This window comes from Oncorhynchus mykiss, chromosome 3, assembly GCF_013265735.2.
Source record: "Oncorhynchus mykiss isolate Arlee chromosome 3, USDA_OmykA_1.1, whole genome shotgun sequence".
NCBI lineage: Eukaryota > Metazoa > Chordata > Actinopteri > Salmoniformes > Salmonidae > Oncorhynchus > Oncorhynchus mykiss.
Window position 1 is genome coordinate 84,874,728 of NC_048567.1, and position 23,610 is coordinate 84,898,337.

Consider the following 23,610-nt stretch of genomic DNA (forward strand, 5'->3'; position numbering starts at 1 on the left):
ATGGCACTGTGATAGACTGCATCCACTTTGCTGAGTAGAGTGTTGGAGGCTATTTTGTAAATGACATCGCCGAAGTCAAGGATCAGTAGGATGATCAGTTTTACGAGGGTATGTTTGGCAGCAGGAGTGACGGATGCTTTGTTGCGAAATAGGATGCCGATTCTAGATTTAATTTTGGTTTGGAGATGCTTAATATGAGTCTGGAAGTCAGAACGGTCCAGAGTAGTGATGCTAGTCGGGAGGGCGGGTGAGGGCAGCGATTGGTTGAAGAGCGTGCATTTAGTTTTACTAGCGTTTAAGAGCAGTTGGAGACCACGGAAGGAGTGTTGTATGGCATTGAAGCTAGTTTGGAGGTTTGTTAACACAGTGTCCAAAGAAGGGCCAGATGTAAACAGAATGGTGTCGTCTGCGTAGAGGTGGATCAAGCAATCACCCGCAGCAAGAGTGACATCATTGATGAAAAGGGTCGGCCCGAGAATTGAACCCTGTGGTACCACCATAGAGATTGCCAGAGGTCCAGACAACAGGACCTCCGATTTGACACACTGAACTCTATCTGAGAAGTCGTTGGTGAACGAGGCGAGGCAGTCATTTGAGAAACCAAGGCTGTTGAGTCTGCCGATAAGAATACGGTGATCGATCGAGTCGAAAGCCTTAGCATGGTATTTTAACTGACAACCAACTCACCATGTTAATCTCCACCTTGGACATGAGGGTGGCAACACATTGATGCCAACCCAATCTTCTGCAAAGTGGAAAATCAATCATGAGCACAGGTCATGGTCTTCTTCTTTGGTATAACGGCATTCGCAAGAATTATATGTGCATTCCGCCACCTACTGTGCAGGTGGATAATAAAGATCCGAAAAGGGAAAAATGCTGAAAAATATAATAATAGATTGCATAAACTATCAATAACGAAATGTTAATTAAACTAAATAATCCTGCGTTTCGGATGCAGATATGATGTCCAGCTTATTAGAAACATGTACAGTACAATTAATAACTGTGGCTATAAATGCTACAAAATCCACCTTCTTCACAATAAGTGGATCCAGATCACTTGATTGACGTATAACATTTGCAACTTGTTGTGTTGTATCCGCCACCATGTCTTCTTCAAAACTGTTGCCACTCCAACACCTCCACATAGGAGAATTGCTGTACAGCCCTGATCCTTGACATGCAACCTCTTTCACTCTAACAGGGCACTCTGGGAATTCAGGAATATGATCCCGACCACAGTTGAAACATTTTACATTCACTGACTCTAAAATAACACATTCCTACCGTCTGCAAAGACTTGGCACATGGACAAATTATTACACTTCTTTGCATTAGATCAGGTTTTGCACAAATGCTCTTACAGCATATCTTATATATCCCAACTTTACAGAGGGTGATAAATACACATTAAACATCAATAATACAGATCAACTTGGATCCTTTTCCCCATTCTCCTTACGGGTCAAGTCACGTGCATTAACTACTCCTGGAATTTCTTACCTAAGATATTGATTATCAATGTCCATCGGGACGGCAGCGATAACACCTTTTTACCGGTGCCCTGCTCTGAAAATCTAAGCTGTCCACTTCATGCGTCGATAATTTCGACGCAATAATTTATATTATTGGACTTCACTGTAGTCACTTCACTCATCTTTCTCGCTAACTGTACTCGAAGTGCTTTCAACTTCAAACGACACTTCTGCTTCCCTCCTTCCTCCCACTACCCCGCATTGGCACGTTTCAACCAGCGCGTCAAGGTTTGACAATAAGAATGTAAAGTGTTTTGTCGCCACCAGCTGTACCTATAAAAGAGAAAAAGGACAACCATTCGATTAATGAATAGGTTCCGGTTGCAGGTCCCGCTTGCAGGTTCCGGTGGTAGATGGCGCCAAAGCGCTGCGCTGGAGTTGAAGACGGACAGCCGCGCGCGCGTGGTCGCCTTAACAACGCAGTCGACGCAGATGGTAACTGACGTAACGCTTAGTTCGCTAGCGCGTCAAGTCAGTCAGTCAGTCAGTCAGCTATAGCCAAGATTTAAAATACATATATATTTTTTTTAAATGATTTGTAGCCTAAACGTTTGTGTTGAAAGTGAGCTGTAGTTTCGTTTTTTGCCTGCCAAAAACGTTTTAATTCTTTGTTTTACTGCTGCACCTTGCTTAATAAAGGTGTATGTAATGCTAGCTAGCTAACAGCTTGCTAACTGTTAACCGTTTGACCGTCCCTGTTTGTGAGACCTATTGAAATGGATGACCATGATTCCCTGGGCAGTATGGACAGCTTACTTCTTCAGCTAGGTATGTTTTCAACTTTGACCTTTATTCCACTATACCCTAACCATAGCTAGAGTTCAATGGCTAACTGGTTGCTTTTCTTTGCTGATTTATAGCTCTGCAAACCAGGGACATCGCTCAGAAGAGGGATCAGATCAATCAACAGATTCAAAGTAAGTGATGGTGTCGCCTCACAGACGGCAGCTAGCGATATGGGGTGACTGGCTATCTCATGGTGACAGATTCAAGCCCCGCTCCAGCTGTTAACAGCTACATTGGTGTCAGAAGTGGGATAACGTTAGTCCATCGCTTTTATGTGAATTCTGCTCCACAGGGGACCATGGTACTTTTCAGTATGTGCTATAATGCCCCGGGGGGTGGTTGAATTCTGGGGGGAAAGTCAATGATATAATCTCTGTACTTATAGACCAAATATTGTCATTACATCCAATAGTGATTTTGCTTTGTGATTACTGAATTGCACTTGACAGAATGCCAATAGAGATGTGGTTGGCAGGAACCACAGCTGCCAAGTAAAAGTATTGAATGAAGGTGGTTTCCACCTCATCAGTTACCATTGCAGCAATGGCTGCTCACATTTTAGGAAATTGTCCTTATGGAACTGTCCACGGCAAGGATTCACAGGGCCAGGGTGTCCACCCTGGACACCTGGGAAAAAAGCAGAGAACATTTCAGAACTTTTATCCAACAGACCTGTACATCCATGAACGGATCTCTATCATTTGTAACTATTTCTGATGTATGTATTGTGATGTATTGTTTAATAGATGTACTATGTAAGGTATATTTATGTATCTGTTTTTATTTCACAAGAGATTTTAAATATATTCAGATTTCGGAGTGCGGGGTGGTAGTTTTTTAAATATTCATACAATGGGGTCCCAAATTATTGACCCCCTTGAAAAATATGAGCAATAATGACTGTAGAATAAATCATTAAAATACTGAGCTACAGTTGAAGTCGGAAGTTTACATACACCTTAGCCAAATACATTTAAACTCAGTGTTTCACAATTCCTGACATTTAATCCTAGTAAAAAATTCCCTTTCTTAGGTCAGTTAGGATCACCACTTTATTTTAAGAATGTGGAATGTCAGAATAATAGTAGAGATAATTATTTCTTTCAGCTTTTATTTCTTTCATCACATTCCCAGTGGGTCAGAAGTTTACATAAACTCAATTAGTATTTAGTAGCATTGCCTTTAAATTATTTAACCTGGGTCAAACGTTTCAGGTAGCCTTCCACAAGCTTCCCACAATAAGTTGGTGAATTTTGGCCCATTCCTCCTGACAGAGCTGGTGTAACTGAGTCAGGTTTGTAGGCCTTTTTGCTCTCACATGCCTTTTCAGTTCTGCCCACAAATCTTCTATAGGATTGAGGTCAGGACCTCAAGTGAGTGATGCCCACTCCAATACCTTGACTTTTTGTCCTTAAGCCATTTTGCCACAACGTTGGAAATATGCTTGGGGTCATTGTCCATTTGGGAGACCCATTTGCGACCAAGCTTGAACTTCTTGATTGATGTCTTGAGATGTTGCTTCAATATATCCACATAATTTTCCTACCTCATGATACCATCTATTTTGTGAAGTGCACCGACCCATCCTGCAGTAAAGCACAACCACAACATGATGCTGTCACCCCCGTTCTTCACGGTTGGGATGGTGTTCTTCGGCTTGCAAGCTTCTCCCCTTTTCCTCCAAACATAATGATGGTCATTATGGCCAGAGTACGATCTTTTTTCCCCATGTGCAGTCGCAAACTGTAGTCTGTTTTTTTTATGGCGGTTTTGGAGCAATGGCTTCTTCCTTGCAGAGCGGACTTTCAGGTTATGTCGATATAGGACTCGTTTTACTATGGATATAGATACTTTTGTACCTGTTTCCTCCAGCATCTTCACAAGGTCCTTTGCTGTTGTTCTGGGATTTATTTGCACTTTTCGCACCAAAGTGAAATCAAATCAAATTTTATTTGTCACATACACATGGTTAGCAGATGTTAATGCGAGTGTAGCGAAATGCTTGTGCTTCTAGTTCCGACAATGCAGTAATAACCAACGAGTAATCTAACCTAACAATTGTGTTTTACACAAGTGTAAAGGGATAAAGAATATGTACATAAAGATATGAATGAGTGATGGTACAGAACGGCATAGGCAAGATGCAGTAGATAGTATAGAGTACAGTATATACATATGAGATGAGTAATGTAGGGTATGTAAACATTATATTAAGTGGCATTGTTTAAAGTGGCTAGTGATACATTTTTTACATCAATTTTTCCATGATTAAAGTGGCTGGAGTTGAGTCAGTATGTTGGCAGCAGCTATTCAATGTTAGTGATGGCTGTTTAACAGTCTGATGGCCTTGAGATAGAAGCTGTTTTTCAGTCTCTCGGTCCCTGCTTTGATGCACCTGTACTGACCTCGCCTTCTGGATAATAGCGGGGTGAACAGGCAGTGGCTCGGGTGGTTGTTGTCCTTGATGATCTTTATGGCCTTCCTGGGACATCGGGTGCTGTAGGTGTCCTGGAGGGCAGGTAGTTTGCCCCCGGTGATGCATTGGGCAGACCTCACAACCTTCTGGAGAGCCTTACGGTTGTGGGCGGAGCAGTTGCCGTACCAGGCGGTGATACAGCCTGACAGGATGCTCTCGATTGTGTATCTGGTGACAAGCCAAATTTCTTCAGCCTCCTGAGGTTGAAGAGGTGCTGCTGCGCCTTCTTCACCACGCTGTCTGTGTGGGTGGACCAATTCAGTTTGTCTGTGATGTGTACGCGGAGGAACTTAAAACGTACTACCCTCTCCACTACTGTCCCGTCGATGTGGATAGGGGGGTGCTCCCCTTGGCAGCGATTACAGCCTCAAGTCTTCTTGGGTATGACGCTACAAGCTTGGCACACCTGTATTTGGGGAGTTTCTCCCATTCTTCTCTGCAGATCCTCTAAAGCTCTCAGGTTGGATGGGGTAGCTCTGCACAGCTATTTTCAGGTCTCTCCAGAGATGTTTGATCGGGTTCAAGTCCGGGCACTGGCTGGGCCACTCAAGGACATTGAGACTTGTCACGAAGTCACTCTTGCGTTGTCTTGGCAGTGTGCTTAAGGTCATTGTCCTGTTGGAAGGTGAACCTTCTCCCTCATTCTGAGATCCTGAGCTCTTTGGATCAGGTTTTCATCAATGATCTATTTGTACTTTGCTCCGTTCATCTTTCCCTCAATCCTGACTAGTCTCCCTGCCACTGAAAAACATCCCCAAAGCATGATGCTGCCACCACCATGCTTCACCATAGGGATGGTTCCAGGTTTCCTTTACTCTGTACCTATGAATTGAAAAACTTGATGAAACAAAAAAGAAGTGGTACAATCCTACAGTCTCTCAGGCATTTGGGGCGGCAGGGTAGCCTAGTGGTTAGAGCGTTGGACTAGTAACCGGAAGGTTGCGAGTTCAAACCCCCGAGCTGACAAGGTACAAATCTGTCGTTCTGCCCCTGAACAGGCAGTTAACCCACTGTTCCCAGGCCGTCATTGAAAATAAGAATTTGTTCTTAACTGACTTGCCTGGTTAAATAAAGGTAAAATAAAATAAATAAAAAATTTAATAACATAATATCAAGGGCAGGCCATAGGTAACAATTTCTGTTGTGGTTGTCTTATGTTTTAGCTGTGTGGTGTTCATTAATCAGTTTATTTTATTTTCTCACCAGTCGGCAAAGCCAATGTTGCTGAGAAGAAATCCTACGTCATAGGGATCCAGAAAAACATCAGGAAGCTCGAGGAGGAATCTCATCATAAGCAGAACATTGTGAAGCATCTCAAAGGCAATACGAAAAGGTAAAGCAAAAGTTTGTTGTGTTTTTTGTAGGTGGGTCTTTATAAATAATGGGGCCATTGTGTGACATTGGAATCAACATTTCAAAATGGTTTGAAACAAAAATAGAAAGGTTTTCATGCAGTTCCACATGTGTACTTAGACTAGTGGAATGCAAGTGAATAAATGCCCATAACTATACATACTTTAAGCAGGGATCATCAAGTCAAATTCAAGGACTTTCAATGACTTTTTTAAGTACTTCATTATAATTTTCAAGGACCTCAATGTTGTACAATCAGTTGTTTAACAACTGTACATAATAATTTAGAACACCCTCCTCCTCGTCAATAGTAGGACCATTACCACTTTGAGAATAAGGATATAGAGCCCCCTCAATAGAAGGTAGACCATTACCACTTTAAGAATAAGGATATAGAACCCCCTCAATAGAAGGTAGACCATTACCACTTTGAGAATAAGGATATAGAACCCCCTCAATAGAAGGTAGACCATTACCACTTTAAGAATAAAGATATAGAACCCCCTCCCCCTCAATAGAAGGTAGACCATTACCACTTTAAGAATAAGGATATAGAACCCCCTCCCCCTCAATAGAAGGTAGGCCATTACCACTTTAAGAATAAGGATATAGAGCCCCCTCAATAGAAGGTAGACCATTACCACTTTAAGAATAAGGATATAGAGCCCCCTCAATAGAAGGTAGACCATTACCACTTTAAGAATAAGGATATAGAACCCCCTCAATAGAAGGTAGACCATTACCACTTTAAGAATAAGGATATAGAACCCCCTCAATAGAAGGTAGACCATTACCACTTTAAGAATAAGGATATAGAACCCCCTCCCCCTCAATAGAAGGTAAAAACCTTTCAATTGAAGCAGTGGGAAACAAACGAAAGTGGCGACATTCGGGAAGTATTCAGACCCCTTGAATTTCCACATTTTGTTACGGTACAGCCTTATTCTAAAATGGATTAAATAATTGTTTCCCCTCATTAATCTGCATACAATACCAATAATGAAAAAACAAAAACAGGTTTTTAGAATTTTATGCAAATTAATAAAAATGTACAAAACGGAAATATCACATTTACATAAGTATTCAGACTCTTTACTCAGTACTTTGTTGATGCACCTTTGGCAGCGATTACAGCCTCAAGTCTTCTTGGGTATGACACTACAAGCTTGGCACACCTGTATTTGGGGAGTTTCTCCCATTCTTCTCTGCAGATCCTCTCAAGCTCTGTCAGGTTGGATGGGGAGCGTTGCTGAGCAGCCATTTTCAGGTCTCTCCAGAGATGTTCGATCGGGTTCAAGTCCAGGCTCTGGCTGGGCCACTCAAGGACATTGAGACTTGTCACAAACCCACTCTTGTGTTGTCTTGGCTGGTAGGCCATAAAAGCTCACAGAACGGGACCGCCGAGTGCTGAAGTATGTAGCGCATCTGTCTTCGGTTGCAACACTCACTACCAAGTTCCAAACTGCCTCTTGAAGCAACGTCAGCATAATAACTGTTCGTTAGGAGCTTCATGAAATGGGTTTCCGTGGACAAGCAGCCACACACAAGCCTAAGATCACCATGGGTTTCCGTGGACAAGCAGCCACACACAAGCCTAAGATCACCATGCTCAATGCCAAGTGTCGTGTGGAGTGGTGTAAAGCTCGTCGCCATTGGACTCTGGAGCAGTAGAAACGCGTACTGTGATGAATCACGCTTCACCATCTGGCAGTCCGGCGGACAAATCTGGGTTTGCCGGATGCCAGGAGAACGCTACATGCCCTAATGCATATTGTCAACTGTAAAGTTAGATGGAGGAGGAATAATGGTTTGTGGCTCTTTTTCATGGTTTGGGCTAAGTCTCTTAGTTCCAGTGGAGGGAAATCTTAATGCTACAGCATATAATTATATTCTAGACTGTGCTTCCAAATTTGTAGCAACACTTTTGGCAAGGCCCTTTCCTGTTTCAGCATGACAATTCCCCCGCACAAAGCGAGGTCCATACAGAAATGGTTTGTCAAGATCAGTGTGGAATAACTTGACTTGCCTGCACAGAGCCCTGACCTCAACCCCATCGAACACCTTTAGGATGATTTGGAACGCTGACTGTTAGCCAGGCCTAACCGCCCAACATCAGTGCCCAACCTCACTCTTTTGGCTGAATGGAATTAGATGTTCGACGAGCAGGTGTCCACATACTACTGGTCATGTAGTGTAGGTTGGTACCCTAGTTTATAGAAAGACCCATGTACAGCCAGGCCTGTAGTGTAGGTTGGTACTCTAGTTTATATAAAGATCCATGTACAACCAGGCATGTAGTGTAGTTTGGTACCCTATTATATAGAAAGACCCATTTACAGCCAGGTCTGCCCTAGCTTTGGATTGCATTCACAAAACATATCAGAGTAGGAGTGCTGATCTAGGATCAGTTTTACCCTCTACAGTAGATGATAATTAATATCATTATATAGACGGGGGGACGTGATCCTGGACAGCACTCTGAGACACTTTGTGAATGCAGGCCCTGCTGTGAATTATTGTATCATGGTACCCCCTCTCTTGCAGTCTAAAGGGAACTAACGGCCTCCTGCTGCAGTATGAGAAGACGCTGCAGGCTGAATTGGAGAGGAGACGAGACAACTGTAATCAAGACATGTAGGCCTACATTTTGTCTTGACATTTACATCATGGTCATTTACAGTGAAAAAGCACAGAATTATTAGACAACCCGTAACACTCAGCTATACTTAGGCCTCCAATGTGTCTGCTGTAGGAAAGTGTACCAGGAGAGAATAGAGCGCTACAGGAAGGTTTTCCAGCAGCACAAAGAGAGTTACTGCAAGAACCCTCTGGCCAAGCAGCTACTGATGATTCAGTCAGGAAAAGAAGAGCTGGAAAGCAGGATCAAAGCTTGTGAGGACCAGATAACAGCCAAAGAGAAGGCTCTGCAGGATCTACTAGGTAACTACTAGGACAATGATTCCTTACAGTAAACACACTTGACTCAACTTGTCAACCAGTCATCAAGCTCTGGATTTCATCTTTATTTAACTAAGCAAGTCAGTTAAGAACAAATTCTTATTTACAATGATGGCCTAGGAACAGTGGGTTAACTGCCTTGTTCAGGGGTAGAACGACAGATTTTTACCTTGTCAGCTTGGGGATTCGATCTTGCAACCTTTCGGTTACTGGCCCAATGCTCTAACCACTAGGCTACCTGCCGCCCCAAACCCCAATCAGGTGACTTTGCCGGTGTGACTTTGCCTGGCTGTACCGGAGGACTGGAGTTGGGAAACTGGATTTTTTAAAATGTATTTAACTAGGCAAGTCAGAAACACTGTACTCGGTAACCAAATGGTAACCAATATCCTCTACTAGGTAACTAACACGTTTTAGTCCACTGAATATCCTGTGTCTTTGGTTTGATGTACAGTACAAAGAAGTACAAGCTTATTTCTTTCTTCCCTCAGGTCAAACATTGTCCATCGAAAACCCATTGGAAAGGTATCCTTTTGCACAGTTAATGTCAACCGAAACTTACTGACATGCAAAACGATTATGGTTGAGCCGATAAATTATGAAATTGAATATTGTGATATTTGACATTGACAATATGTCGGGAAGTGCAAGAAGGTATATTGTGATGTTCAAACCATACTTTACTTGAACAGTTTTATTTGTTAGGCTGTATCAACACGGTAAATGAAGTCTAAATAAATTAACTAAGCCTTATTTTTTCACCACACAAAGATTATTTAATGAGAATGTGATTATAATATCGTATAAAATATTAACTATTGTAGTCTGGAATGATATAGTCATTACCAGCCCAAAATTATTATATCAGGTATTGCAATATTTGGAGTAGCATATGGTAAAAGAGCTCACCCCAGATATTTAATTTCAGAATTGGTTAGTGTTAAGTTAAGGGTCAGTTCTAGATTTTGATGAGTGGTTTTATAGGTCAGGAGTGTCCTTATTGCCTCTGAAAGTGTTTCAGATAAGGTGAGCAGTTCTCAACTTTTCTGTCCAGCATCTCTGGTCTATTGACGACAGCAGAGTCTCACAGACAGCCATCGGCTCAGACTGAGGATGACCATCAGTCTCCACTAGACATCTCCTCCCTCCATGTTTCCCAGGTATATATATCTCTCCTCCTCCCTCCATCTCTCCCAGGTATCTATCTCTCTCATCCTCCTTCTTTCTCTCCCAGGTATCTATCTCTCTCCTCCTCCTATCTCTCCCAGGTATCTATCTCTCTCCTCCTCCTATCTCTCCCAGGTATCTATCTCTCTCATCTTCCTCCTATCTCTCCCAGGTATCTACAGTGCCTTGCGAAAGTATTCGGCCCCCTTGAACTTTGCAACCTTTTGCCACATTTCAGGCTTCAAACATAAAGATATAAAACTGTATTTTTTTGTGAAGAATCAACAACAAGTGGGACACAATCATGAAGTGGAACGACATTTATTGGATATTTCAAACTTTTTTAACAAATCAAAAACTGAAAAATTGGGCGTGCAAAATTATTCAGCCCCTTTACTTTCAGTGCAGCAAACTCTCTCCAGAAGTTCAGTGAGGATCTCTGAATGATCCAATGTTGACCTAAATGACTAATGATGATAAATACAATCCACATGTGTAATCAAGTCTCCGTATAAATGCACCTGCACTGTGATAGTCTCAGAGGTCCGTTAAAAGCGCAGAGAGCATCATGAAGAACAAGGAACACACCAGGCAGGTCCGAGATACTGTTGTGAAGAAGTTTCAAGCCGGATTTGGATACAAAAAGATTTCCCAAGCTTTAAACATCCCAAGGAGCACTGTGCAAGCGATAATATTGAAATGGAAGGAGTATCAGACCACTGTAAATCTACCAAGACCTGGCCATCCCTCTAAACTTTCAGCTCATACAAGGAGAAGACTGACCAGAGATGCAGCCAAGAGGCCCATGATCACTCTGGATGAACTGCAGAGATCTACAGCTGAGGTGGGATACTCTGTCCATAGGACAACAATCAGTCGTATATTGCACAAATCTGGCCTTTATAGAAGAGTGGCAAGAAGAAAGACATTTCTTAAGGATATCCATAAAAAGTGTTGTTTAAAGTTTGCCACAAGCCACCTGGGAGACACACCAAACATGTGGAAGAAGGTGCTCTGGTCAGATGAAAACAAAATTGAACTTTTTGGCAACAATGCAAAACGTTATGTTTGGCGTAAAAGCAACACAGCTCATCACCCTGAACACACCATCCCCACTGTCAAACATGGTGGTGGCAGCATCATGGTTTGGGCCTGCTTTTCTTCAGCAGGGACAGGGAAGATGGTTAAAATTGATGGGAAGATGGATGGAGCCAAATACAGGACCATTCTGGAAGAAAACCTGATGGAGTCTGCAAAAGACCTGAGACTGGGACGGAGATTTGTCTTCCAACAAGACAATGATCCAAAACATAAAGCAAAATCTACAATGGAATGGTTCAAAAATAAACATATCCAGGTGTTAGAATGGCCAAGTCAAAGTCCAGACCTGAATCCAATCGAGAATCTGTGGAAAGAACTGAAAACTGCTGTTCACAAATGCTCTCCATCCAACCTCCCTGAGCTCGAGCTGTTTTGCAAGGAGGAATGGGAAAAAATGTCAGTCTCTCGATGTGCAAATCTGATAGAGACATACCCCAAGCGACTTACAGCTGTAATCGCAGCAAAAGGTGGCGCTACAAAGTATTAACTTAAGGGGGCTGAATAATTTTGCACGCCCAATTTTTCAGTTTTTGATTTGTTAAAAAAGTTTGAAATATCCAATAAATGTCGTTCCACTTCATGATTGTGTCCCACTTGTTGTTGATTCTTCACAAAAAAATACAGTTTTATATCTTTATGTTTGACACCTGAAATGTGGCAAAAGGTCGCAAAGTTCAAGGGGGCCTAATACTTTCGCAAGGCACTGTATCTCTCTCATCCTCCTCCCATCTCTTCCAGGTATCTATCTTTTTCCTCCCTCCATTTCTCCCAGGTAGCTATCTCCAACCTCCTATCTCTCCCAAGTCTCTCTCTCCTCCTCCCATCTCTCCAAGCCTAAGGTATCTTTAGCCTGGATGCTGGGACTCAGTTCAGTCTAGACGAGTGGTCAGTCATCTTCCTCTGGTCCTTTTGCAGGATGGCCATGAGAAACACGGAGAGGGAATTGAAGAGCATCTAGAGAAGACCGTTGCTCACCCTCCATCACATGAAGACACACACTGTGACCTGTGGTCATACCCAGAGGCAATGGGTAGGATCTTCAATGGTTAGGATCTTGAATGGTTAGGATCTTCAATGGTTGGGATATTTAATGGGTAGGATATTCAATGGTTGGGATATTCAATGGTTGGGATATTCAATGGTTAGGCTCTTCAATGGTTAGGTTCTTCAATGGTTAGGATCTTCAATGGTTAGGATCTTCAATGGTTAGGATCTTCAATGGGTAGGATCTTCAATGGGTAGGATCTTCAATGGGTAGGATCTTCAATGGTTAGGATCTTCAATGGTTAGGATCTTCAATGGTTAGGATCTTCAATGGTTAGGATCTTCAATGGTTAGGATCTTCAATGGGTAGGATCTTCAATGGGTAGGATCTTCAATGGTTAGGATCTTCAATGGGTAGGATCTTCAATGCTTCATTTCTGGGCTTTCACTTTTTGGGCCCATTTCCAGTTTAAATTGATTCTGGTGGTAAAATGTTTTAAATCCGTCCTCCAGATGGAATACACGCTTCAGACCAGGAGGAGGGAAGTTTACTAGAGGAACAGGTCTGCTCTTTATTATTAGAATATAATAATATCAGTATTCAACAACGTGGTACTGCTGTAAAATCACACTCCAAGTAACATCAGCATCAGTTAGAAGAGAACATGGACACAGACCTATTCAGTGACAGGACACTGATGAAGTACTGTGCTGTAGATTCATGATTCTGTTATATACGGCATACAGTTGTGCGTCCCAAATGGCTCCCTATTCCCTTAAAGTGTACTCTGCACTACTTTTGATCAGTGCCCAAGGCTCTGGTTAAAAGTAGTGCACTATATAAGGAATAGAGTGCCATTTAGGAGGCCACGTAACGCTCTTGTTATACAGTGCATTCTGAAAGTATTCAGACCCCTTTTGTAACCTTACAGCCTTATTCTAAAATTGATTAAATTTAATGTTTTCCTCATCAATATACACACACTACCCCATAATGACAAAGCAAAAGCAGGTTTTTAGAAATGTTTTCTAATCTATTAAAAATAAAAAACAGAACCTTATTTATCGAAATTGAGCTCAGGCCCATCCTGTTTCCATTGATCATCCTTGAACTTAAATTCAATTGATTGGACATGATTTGGAAAGACATACACCTGTCTATATAAGGTCCCACAGTTGATAGTGCATGTCAGAGCAAAAACCAAGCCATGAGGTCAAAGGAATTGTCCGTAGAGCTCCGAGACAGGATTGTGTCGAAGCACAGATATGGGGAAGGGTACCAAAACACAGTGGCCTCCATCATTCTTAAAAGGAAGAAGTTTGGAACCACCAAGACTCTTCCTAGAGCTGGCCGTCCAGCCAAACTGAGCAATCAGAGGAGAAGGGCCTTGGACATGGAGCTGACCAAGAACCTAATGGTCACTCTGACAGAGCTCTAGAGTTCCTCATGGGATGAACTTTCCAGAAGGACAACCATCTCTGCAGCACTCCACCAATCAGGCCTTTATACTAGAGTGACCAGATGGAAGCCACTTCTCAGTAAAAGGCACATGACAGCCCGCTTAGAGTTAGCCAAAAGTCACCTAAAGGACTCTCAGACCATGAGAAACAACATTCTCTCATCTGATGAAACCAAGATTGAACTCTTTGGCCTGAAAGACAAGCGTCACGTTTGGAGGAAACCTGGCACCATCCCTACTGTGAAGCATGGTGGTGGCAGCATCATGCTGTGGGAATGTTTTTCAGTGGCAGGCAGACTAGTCAGGCTTGAGGGAAAGATGAACTGAGCAAAGTACAGAGAGATCCTTTATGAAAACCTGCTCCAGAGCCCTCAGGATCTCAGAATGAGGCAAAGTTTCACCTTTCAAAAGGACAACGACACTAAACACACAGCCAAGACAACGGAGGAGTGGCTTCAGGACAAGTCTCTGAGTGGCCCAGCCACAGCCCGGACTTAAAGCCAATCAAACATCTCTGGAGAGTCCTGAAAATAGCTGTGTAGCAACGCTCCCCATCCAACCTGACAGAGCTTGAGAGGATCTGCAGAGAAGAATGGGAGAAACCCCACAAATACAGGTGTGCCAAGCTTGTAACGTCATACTCAAGAAGACTTGTGATATTTCGGTTTTTAATTGTTTTATAAATTCGCAAACATGAAAAAAAAAACAGTTTTTTGCTTTGTCATTATGGGGTATTGTGTGTAGATTGATGAGAGGGGAAAACAATTTAATCTATTTTAGAATAAGGCTGTAACGTAACAAAAAAGTGAAGGGGTCTGAATACTTTCCGAATGTAAATATGCTATGTAACATCTGTTTGACTCTTTATAGAAGGAGTGTCTGAACACCTCCAGTACAGTGGGGATGGAGGAGGTGAAGGAGAGGGGGATTGAGGGAGGAGAAGAACAGCCTACACCCCTCATTACTGAGGCGGAGGAGAATGAAGGGATGGGAGCAGCATTCTCTCCTCAGACTCCTGCTAGAATGAAAGCTGTGTCCAGCACCCCAACCTTTTCCCTGAAGTAAGACATGCATAGTTAAAAGATGTTAACCTAGGCTGGGTCTGAGATGGCACCCAGGGCCCAGGTCAAAAGTAGTGCACCCTGGGCTCTGGTGAAAAGTAGTACACTACAGTCATGGCCAAAAGTTTTGAGAATGACACAAATATACATTTTTGAGTCTGCTGCCTCAGTTTGTATGATGGCAAGTTGCATATATTCCAGAATGTTATGAAGAGTGATCAGATGAATTGCAATTAATTGCAAAATCCCTCTTTGCCATGTAAATGAACTGAATCCCCAAAAAACATTTCCACTGCATTTCAGCCCTGCCACAAAAGGACCAGCTGACATCATGTCAGTGTTTCTCTCCTTAACACAGGTGTGAGTGTTGACGAGGACAAGGCTGGAGATCACTCTGTCATGCTGGTTGAATTTGAATAACAAACTGGAAGCTTCAAAAGAAGCTTGGAATCATTGTTCTTCCTCTGTCATCCATGGTTACCTGCAAGGAAACACGTGCAGTCATTATTGCTTTGCACAAAAAGGGCTTCACAGGCAAGGATATTGCTGCCAGTAAGATTGCACCTAAATCAACCATTCATCAAGAACTTCAAGGAAAGCGGTTCAATTGTTGTGAAGGCGGCTTCAGGGCGCCCAAGAAAGTCCAGCCAGCGCCAGAACCGTCTCCTAAAGTTGATTCAGCTGCGGGATCGGGGCACCACCAGTACAGAGCTTGCTCAGGAATGGCAGCAGGCAGCTGTGAGTGCATCTGCATGCACAGTGAGGTGAAGACTTTTGGAGGATGGCCTGGTGTCAAGAAGGGCTGTAAAGAAGCCACTTCTCTCCAGGAAAAACATCAGGGACAGACTGATATTCTGCAAAAGGTACAGGGATTGGACTGCTGAGGACTGGAGTAAAGTCATTTTCTCTGATGAATCCCCTTTCCGATTGTTTGGGGCATCCGGAAAAAAACTTGGTGAGCACTACCATCAGTCCTGTGTCATGCCAACAGTAAAGCATCCTGAGACCATTCATGTGTGTGGTTGCTTCTCAGCAAAGGGAGTGGGCTTACTCACAATTTTGCCTAAGAACACAGCCATGAATAAAGAATGGTACCAACACATCCTCCAAGAGCAACTTCTCCCAACTATCCAGGAACAGTTTGGTGATGAACAATGCCTCTTCCAGCATGATGGAGCACCTTGCCATAAGGCAAAAGTGATAACTAAGTGGCTCGGGGAACAAAACATTGATATTTTGGGTCCATGGCCAGGAAACTCCCCAGACCTTAATTGAGAACTTGTGGTCAATCCTCAAGAGGCGGGTGGACAAACAAAACCCCACAAATTCTGACAAACTCCAAGCACTGATTATGCAAGAATCAGCTGCCATCAGTCAGGATGTGGCCCAGAAGTTAATTGACATCATGCCAGGGTGGATTGCAGAGGTCTTGAAAGAGAAGGGTCAACACTGCAAATATTGACTCTTTGCATCAACTTCATGTAATTGTCAATAAAAGCCTTTGACACTTATGAAATGCTTGTAATTATACTTCAGTAATCCATATTAACATCTGACAAAAATATCTAAAGACACTGAAGCAGCAAACTTTGTGAAAATTAATATTTGTGTCATTCTCAAAACGTTTGGACACGACTGTACGGAGGGGAAAGGGTGCCATTTGAGATGCAGACCTCCCAGTTGTATATAAATGCTTACTTACTTATGTATATGAATGAGTCTTATATAATATCTCCAGCAGTAGCCACAGTGGGTCACCTAGTCAGCTAGACGGATCCACAGTGAAATCCCCAGGCTTCCTGTTCTCCATGAGCTCAGCTCCTAGCCCCACCACCCCCGACTTCTCTGGCTTCCACTGTGGCTTTGAACTGGGCTCAGGCCAGGAGGAAGTGAGGAAACATCAAAAACACTTTTTACAATGATGACCCATCCATCAATAACTTTATATTAAACTCTAACATTGTGTTTTGTTGTAGGAGCCTCCTTTCCCCTTCAGCAGCTCATATTTCAGCAGTGAAAAGGTACCATTATATGTTCTGTTATATGTTATTCTCTGTCGTGTCAGTATCAGACATAATGTGGAACTTGGCTAATTTATTACCTTTTTATTTTTGTCATCTTAGAAACCGTCAGGATCCAGATCGCCATCAGGTGGGAAATTCTGTCTGCTATTAATCAATTATACTTTTCAAATGTGATTATTTTTTAGTTGCAGTGCTGATCTAGGATCAGTTTTGCCTTTAAAATGAAAATTAATGGACAGGGGGAAACTGATCCTTTATCGGAGACATTTTATAAATACAGACCCTGATGTGATTCTTCCTCTGTGTAATAGCAATATGTATGTTGTTGAAGGCTTCCTGTTTGCCCGGCCAGAGTCGGAGAAGTCAGAAGATGGATTTGAGTTCCCCTTCAGCTCTAAGAGTCCTGGTCAACCGTCAACCAGCAGAGAGAAGGGATCAGGGGCTGGGGACTCCTTCCCTTTCTCCTTTAACTTCTAGCACGTCTTACTGTAAAACTTAATGTATGCTTCAAATGGCACCCTATTCCCTATATAGTGCACTACTTTTGCCCAGGGCCATGTAGTGTTCTAGGGCAATAGGGCGCCATTTGGATGCATCCTGAGATTCTTCCACGTTACTGTACATGAGTTCCATTTCCTGTTTGGTTATTTCTAGAAATATGTAGAGGACTTCAACATAACTCTTTGTTGTTGTTATGCACTGTAGATCTGTTTTAGCCGTTGTTAATATTTACTCTAGTAATTAGTTGAATCAACTGAAAATTACTACCTTATAAGATAAAGTACCATCTAGACTTAAACTTCGCTGTTTGTTCATAAATCATTTATAATTATTTAAAACTTAATTGTATTGACATTTAACTAAATAAAATCAGATAATTTGTGTTAAACTCTTGAAAGTTTTTATTTGACATTGTTGCCATCTGTATCAAAATGAATCACAATGATATTAAGTCACATTTCTAATTTGGGGACTATCACTATCCTAAACACGTCTTTTACAGACTGACTTGCCGAAGCAACAAATATACAAGAATACTACCAGAATGGTAATTCTCATGCTCAGTGTTCTGATTATACTGTAGGTGTCAGTGATCTGGCACACACACTGAATAACAGGTCAAATAAGATCACAAAACATACATTTGTGTCAAGTTGGCTGGATGTCCTTTGGGTGGTGGACCATTCTTGATACACACAGGAAACTGTTGAGCTTGAAAAACACACCAGCTTTGCAGTTCTTGACACAAACCGGTGTGCCTGGCTACCCTGTTAAAAGGCACTTAAATCTTTTGTCCCGTCCATTCACTCTGAATGGCACACATACACAATCCATGTCTTAATTGTCTCAAGGCTTAAAAATCCTTCTTTAACCTGTCAAATCAAATCAAATCAAATTTATTTATATAGCCCTTCGTACATCAGCTGATATCTCAAAGTGCTGTACAGAAACCCAGCCTAAAACCCCAAACAGCAAGCAATGCAGGTGTAGAAGCACGGTGGCTAGGAAAAACTCCCTAAAAATTCCAAAACCTAGGAAGAAACCTAGAGAGGAACCAGGCTATGTGGGGTGGCCAGTCCTCTTCTGGCTGTGCCGGGTGGAGATTATAACAGAACATGGCCAAGATGTTCAAATGTTCATAAATGACCAGCATGGTCGAATAATAATAAGGCAGAACAGTTGAAACTGGAGCAGCAGCACAGTCAGGTGGACAGCAAGGAGTCATCATGTCAGGTATTCCTGGGGCATGGTCCTAGGGCTCAGGTCCTCCGAGAGAGAGAGAAAGAAAGAGAGAATTAGAGCGAGCATATGTGGGATGGCCAGTCCTCTTCTGGCTGTGCCGGGTGGAGATTATAACAGAACATGGCCAAGATGTTCAAATGTTCATAAATGACCAGCATGGTCGAATAATAATAAGGCAGAACAGTTGAAACTGGAGCAGCAGCACGGCCAGGTGGACTGGTGACAGCAAGGAGTCATCATGTCAGGTAGTCCTGGGGCATGGTCCTAGGGCTCAGGTCCTCCGAGAGAGAGAAAGAGAGAAGGAGAGAATTAGAGAACGCACACTTAGATTCACACAGGACACCGAATAGGACAGGAGAAGTACTCCAGATATAACAAACTGACCCTAGCCCCCCGACACATAAACTACTGCAGCATAAATACTGGAGGCTGTCTCCTCCCCTTCATCTACACTTATTGAAGTGGATTTAACAAGTGACATCAACAAGGGATCATAGCTTTCACCTGAATTCACCTGGTCAGTCTATGTCATGGAAAGAGCAGGTGTTCCTAATGTTCTGTAAACTCAGTGTAGACCAAATAGCGTAATAGATAGTGTAGTCAAGTAGATACAATATCGTCTAGTGTACTAGGTATGTTACACAGTACGGCTGGGAATCGCTAGGGACCTAACGATGCAATATTATCACGATACTTTGGTGGCGATACGATATATATTGTGATTCTCACGATTCTATACCGATTTAATTGTAATTTGCTGTTCCAAACATATTGCTCACCATATGTCTGCACCATACATTTGCTGCAGAAGGACAGAGTTTTGATCAGTCATGGAAATAAAAGTCCTGAAAAAAAATTGGAACACAGAGAATTGAGTTCACAAGTGCCGATGAATCCCTGAAGAGGGTGCAGTTAACCTTTCCATTTGATAGAGAGCCCAGTGCCCTGAGGAGAGGAAGACACTGAAACAGATAACCACACTAGAGAGCCCAGTGCCCAGTGCAATCACAACAAATATTCTGTTCAGACCCCAACCAAGGATCATCAAAAGCTGTGCTATAAATTCTCGGGCAACCCAAAGATTCCTAGATGTCCTTCCAGACTCCCTCCACCTACCCAAGGACGTCAGAGTACAAAAATCAGTTAACCACCTAACTTGAGAAACTAAATTTAACCTTGTGTAATACCCTAGATGCAGTCACACCCCTAAAAACAAAAAACATTTGTCATAAGAAACTAGCTTCCTGGTATACAGAAAATACCCTGAAGCAAGCTTACAGAAAATTGGAACTGAAATGGCGCCACACCAATCTGGAAGTCTTCTGACTAGCTTGGAAAGACAGTACCGTGCATTATCGAAGAGCCCTCACTGCTGCTCCACCAAACTGGAAGTCTTCAGACTAGCTTGGAAAGACAGTACCGTGCATTATCGAAGAGCCCTCACTGCTGCTCGATCATCCTAACTTAATTGAAGAGAATTAGAACAATACCAAATTTAATTTTGATACTGTTGCAAAGCTAACTAAAAAGCAGCATTCCCCAAGAGAGGATGGCTTTCACTTCAGCAGTGATAAATTCATGAACTTCTTTGAGGAAAAGATCATGATCATTAGAAAGCAAATTACGGACTCCTCTTTAAATCTGCGTATTCCTCCAAAGCTCAGTTGTCCTGAGTCTGCACAACTCTGCCAGGATCTAGGATCAAAGGAGACACACGTTTTTTAATACTATATCTCTTGACACATTGATGAAAATAGTCTTGGCCTCTAAACCTTCAAGCTGCATACTGGACCCTATTCCAACTAAACTACTGAAAGAGCTACTTCCTGTGCTTGGCCCTCCTATGTTGAACATAATAAACGTCTCTCTATCCACCGGATGTGTACCAAACTCACTAAAAGTGGCAGCCTCTCTTGAAAAAGCCAAACCTTGACCCAGAAAATATAAAAAAACTATCGGCCTATATCAAATCTTCCATTCCTCTCAAAAACTGTAGAAAAAGCTGTTGCGCAGCAACTCACTGCCTTCCTGAACACAAACAATGTATATGAAACGTTTCAGTCTGGTTTTAGACCCATCATAGCACTGAAACTGCACTCATGAAGGTGGTAACCTTCTAATGGCATCAGACCAAGGCTCTGCGTCTGTCCTCGTGCTCCTAGACCTTAGTGCTGCTTTTGATACCATCGATCACCACATTCTTTTGGAGAGATCGGAAACCCCAATTGGTCTACAGGACAAGTTCTGGCCTGGTTTAGATCTTATCTGTTGGAAAGATACCAGTTCGTCTCTGTGGCTTGTTTGTCCTCTGACAAATCAACTGTAAAGTTCGGTGTTCCTCACGGTTCCATTTTGGGACCACTATTGTTTTCACTATATATTTTACCTCTTGGTGATGTCATTCGGAAACATAATGTTAACTTTCACTGCTATGCGGATGACACACAGCTGTACATTTTGATGAAACATGGTGAAGCCCCAAAATTGCCCTCGTTAGTAGCCTGTGTTTCAGACATAAGGAAGTGGATGGCTGCAAATGTTCTACTTTTAAATTCGGACAAAACAGAGATGCTTGTTCTAAGTCCCAAGAAACAAAGAGATCTTCTGTTGAATCTGACAATTAATCTTAATGGTTGTACAGTCTTCTCAAATAAAACTGTGAAGGACCTCGGCATTCCTCTGGACCCTGATCTCTCTTTTGACGAACATATCAAGACTGTTTCAAGGACAGCTTTATTCTATCCACGTAACATTGCAAAAATCTGAAACTTTCTGTCCAAAAATGATGCAGAAAAATTCATCCATACTTTTGTCACTTCTAGGTTAGACTACTGCAATGCTCTACTTTCCAGCTACCCAGATAAAGCAGTAAATAAACCTCAGTTAGTGCTAAACACGGCTGCTAGAATCCTGACTAGAACCAAAAAATGTGATCATATTATTCCAGTGCTAGCCTCTCTACACTGGCTTCCTGTTAAGATAAGGCTGATTTCAAGGTTTTACTGCTATCCTACAAAGCATTACATGGGCTTGCTCCTACTTATCTTTCTGATTTGGTCCTGCTGTACATACCTACACGTACACTACGGTCACAAGATGCAGGCCTCCTAACTGTCCCTAGAATTTCTAAGCAAACTGGTGGCAGGGCTTTCTCCTATAGTGCTACATTTTTATGGAATGGTCTGTCTACCCATGTGAGAGAGGCAGACTCTGTCTCAACCTTTAAGTCTTTAGTGCTGACTCATCTCTTCAGTACGTCCTATGATTCAGTGTAGTCTGGCCCATGAGTGTGAAGGTGAACGGATAGGCACTGGAGCAACGAACCGCCCTTGCTGTCTCTGCCTGGCCAGTTCCCCTCTCTCCACTGGGATTCTCTACCTCTAACCCTATTACAGGGGCTTAGTCACTGGCTTACTGGTGATCTTCCTTGCTGTCCCTAGGAGGGGTGCGTCACTTGAGTGGGTTGAGTCACTGATGTGATCTTCCTGTCTGGGTTGGCGCCCCCCCTTGGGTTGTGCCGTGGCGGAGATCTTTGTGGGCTATACTCGGCCTTGCCTCAAGATAGTAAGTTGGTGGTTGAAGATATCCCTCTAGTGGTGTGGTGGCTGTGCTTTGGCAAAGTGGGTGGTGTTATATCCTGCCTGTTTGGCCCTGTCCGGGGGTATCATTGGATGGGGCCACAGTGTCTCCCGACCCCTCCTGTCTCAGCCTCCAGTATTTATGCTGCAATAGTTTGTGTTGGGGGGCTAGGGCCAGTCTGTTATATCTGGAGTATTTCTCCTGTCTTATCCGGTGTCCTGTGTGAATTTAAGTATGCTCTCTCTAATTTTCTCTCTTTCTTTCTCTCTCTCTCTCGGAGGACCTGACCTGGCTGTGCTGCTGCTCCAGTTTCAACTGTTCTGCCTGCGGATATGGAACCCTGACCTGTTCACCGGACGTGCTTCCTGTCCCAGACCTGCTGTTTTCAACTCTCTAGAGACAGCAGGAGCGGTAGAGACACTGAATGAAAAGCCAACTGACATTTACTCCTGAGGTGCTGACCTGTTGCAACCTCGACAACCACTGTGATTATTATTATTTGACCCTGCTGGTCATCTATGAACATTTGAACATCTTGGCCATGTTCTGTTATAATCTATTGGTGTCTCTGAGGAGTCTTTGGCCTGGTTTGCTAACTACCTCAGAGTGCAGTGTTTAAAGTCAGAAAATCTGCGGTCTCAGCCACTACCCGTCACTAAGGAAGTACCCCAAGGCTCAATCCTAGGCCCCACGCTCTTCTCAATGTACATCAACAACATAGCTCAGGCAGTAAGACGCTCTCATCCATTTATATGCAGATTAAACAATCTTCTACTCAGCTGGCCCCTCCCCAGATTTTGTGTTAAACGCTCTACAACAAAGCTTTCTTAGTGTCCAACAAGCTTTCTCTGCCCTAAACCTTGTTCTGAACACCTCCAAAACAAAGGTCATGTGGTTTGGTAAAAATAATGCCCCTCTCCCCACAGGTGTGATTACTACCTCTGAGGGTTTAGAGCAGGGGTGTCAAACTCAAATACCCAGTGGGCCAAAATGTAAAACCTGAACAAAGTCACGGGCCAACATTGAACAAATTAACCTTTTAATATGGACCCAAACAAGTTTTGCTTTAACATTGAATATGGAACAAGCATCGCTTATTACCATACAATATATAATTTAATAGTGGAGACATGCAAAATCGAATTTCAAATGAAAAAACACATCAATGGCATTCATTTATTAACTAAATAAAATTTAAATAAAAATTGTATGCCTCTTTTCTATTTGCAGCCTTCTGATTTAAATACCAAAATAAACTTTTTCCACTGGCTAATAATTTTACAAATAAAATGATAATAAATCAATCAACCATTCAAGCCCATGCCTTGCAGCAAGAAAAAGTGCATAAAGAAAACGTTAATTATTGCACACTGGTCTAAT

General features: G+C 42.6%; 1 protein-coding gene across 5 annotated transcripts; it reads left to right on the forward strand.

Moving 5' to 3' along the window:
* Positions 1-1,872: 1,872 nt before the first annotated feature.
* On the forward strand, positions 1,873-17,809 carry LOC110520675. 5 transcript variants are annotated; one of them, XM_036975368.1, is made up of 14 exons: positions 1,879-2,306; positions 2,399-2,455; positions 6,007-6,133; positions 8,698-8,787; positions 8,906-9,093; positions 9,603-9,636; positions 10,166-10,271; positions 12,295-12,424; positions 12,877-12,926; positions 14,694-14,884; positions 16,626-16,773; positions 16,861-16,905; positions 17,008-17,035; positions 17,240-17,809. In XM_036975368.1, exons 1-14 carry the CDS (start codon positions 2,255-2,257, stop codon positions 17,383-17,385), a joined length of 1,392 nt encoding a protein of 463 aa, XP_036831263.1. In that variant the 5' UTR covers positions 1,879-2,254; the 3' UTR covers positions 17,386-17,809. The 5 variants fall into 5 exon arrangements, with proteins under 5 accessions (XP_036831267.1, XP_036831263.1, XP_036831265.1 ...); XM_036975370.1 differs by having other exon boundaries at positions 1,882-2,306; positions 12,295-12,409; XM_036975367.1 differs by having other exon boundaries at positions 1,884-2,306; positions 16,623-16,773.
* The last annotated feature ends 5,801 nt before the right edge of the window (positions 17,810-23,610 follow it).

What these genes read in the sequence shown, in the direction of transcription:
- LOC110520675 (XM_036975367.1), top strand. Translation starts at nt 2,255, where the DNA reads ATGGATGACCATGATTCCCTGGGCAGTATGGACAGCTTACTTCTTCAG. An exon ending in GACAACTGTAATCAAGACAT is followed by an intron (nt 8,788 to 8,905) that starts GTAGGCCTACAT and finishes TGTCTGCTGTAG; the next exon opens with GAAAGTGTACCAGGAGAGAA. An exon ending in GAAGTTTACTAGAGGAACAG is followed by an intron (nt 12,927 to 14,693) that starts GTCTGCTCTTTA and finishes GACTCTTTATAG; the next exon opens with AAGGAGTGTCTGAACACCTC.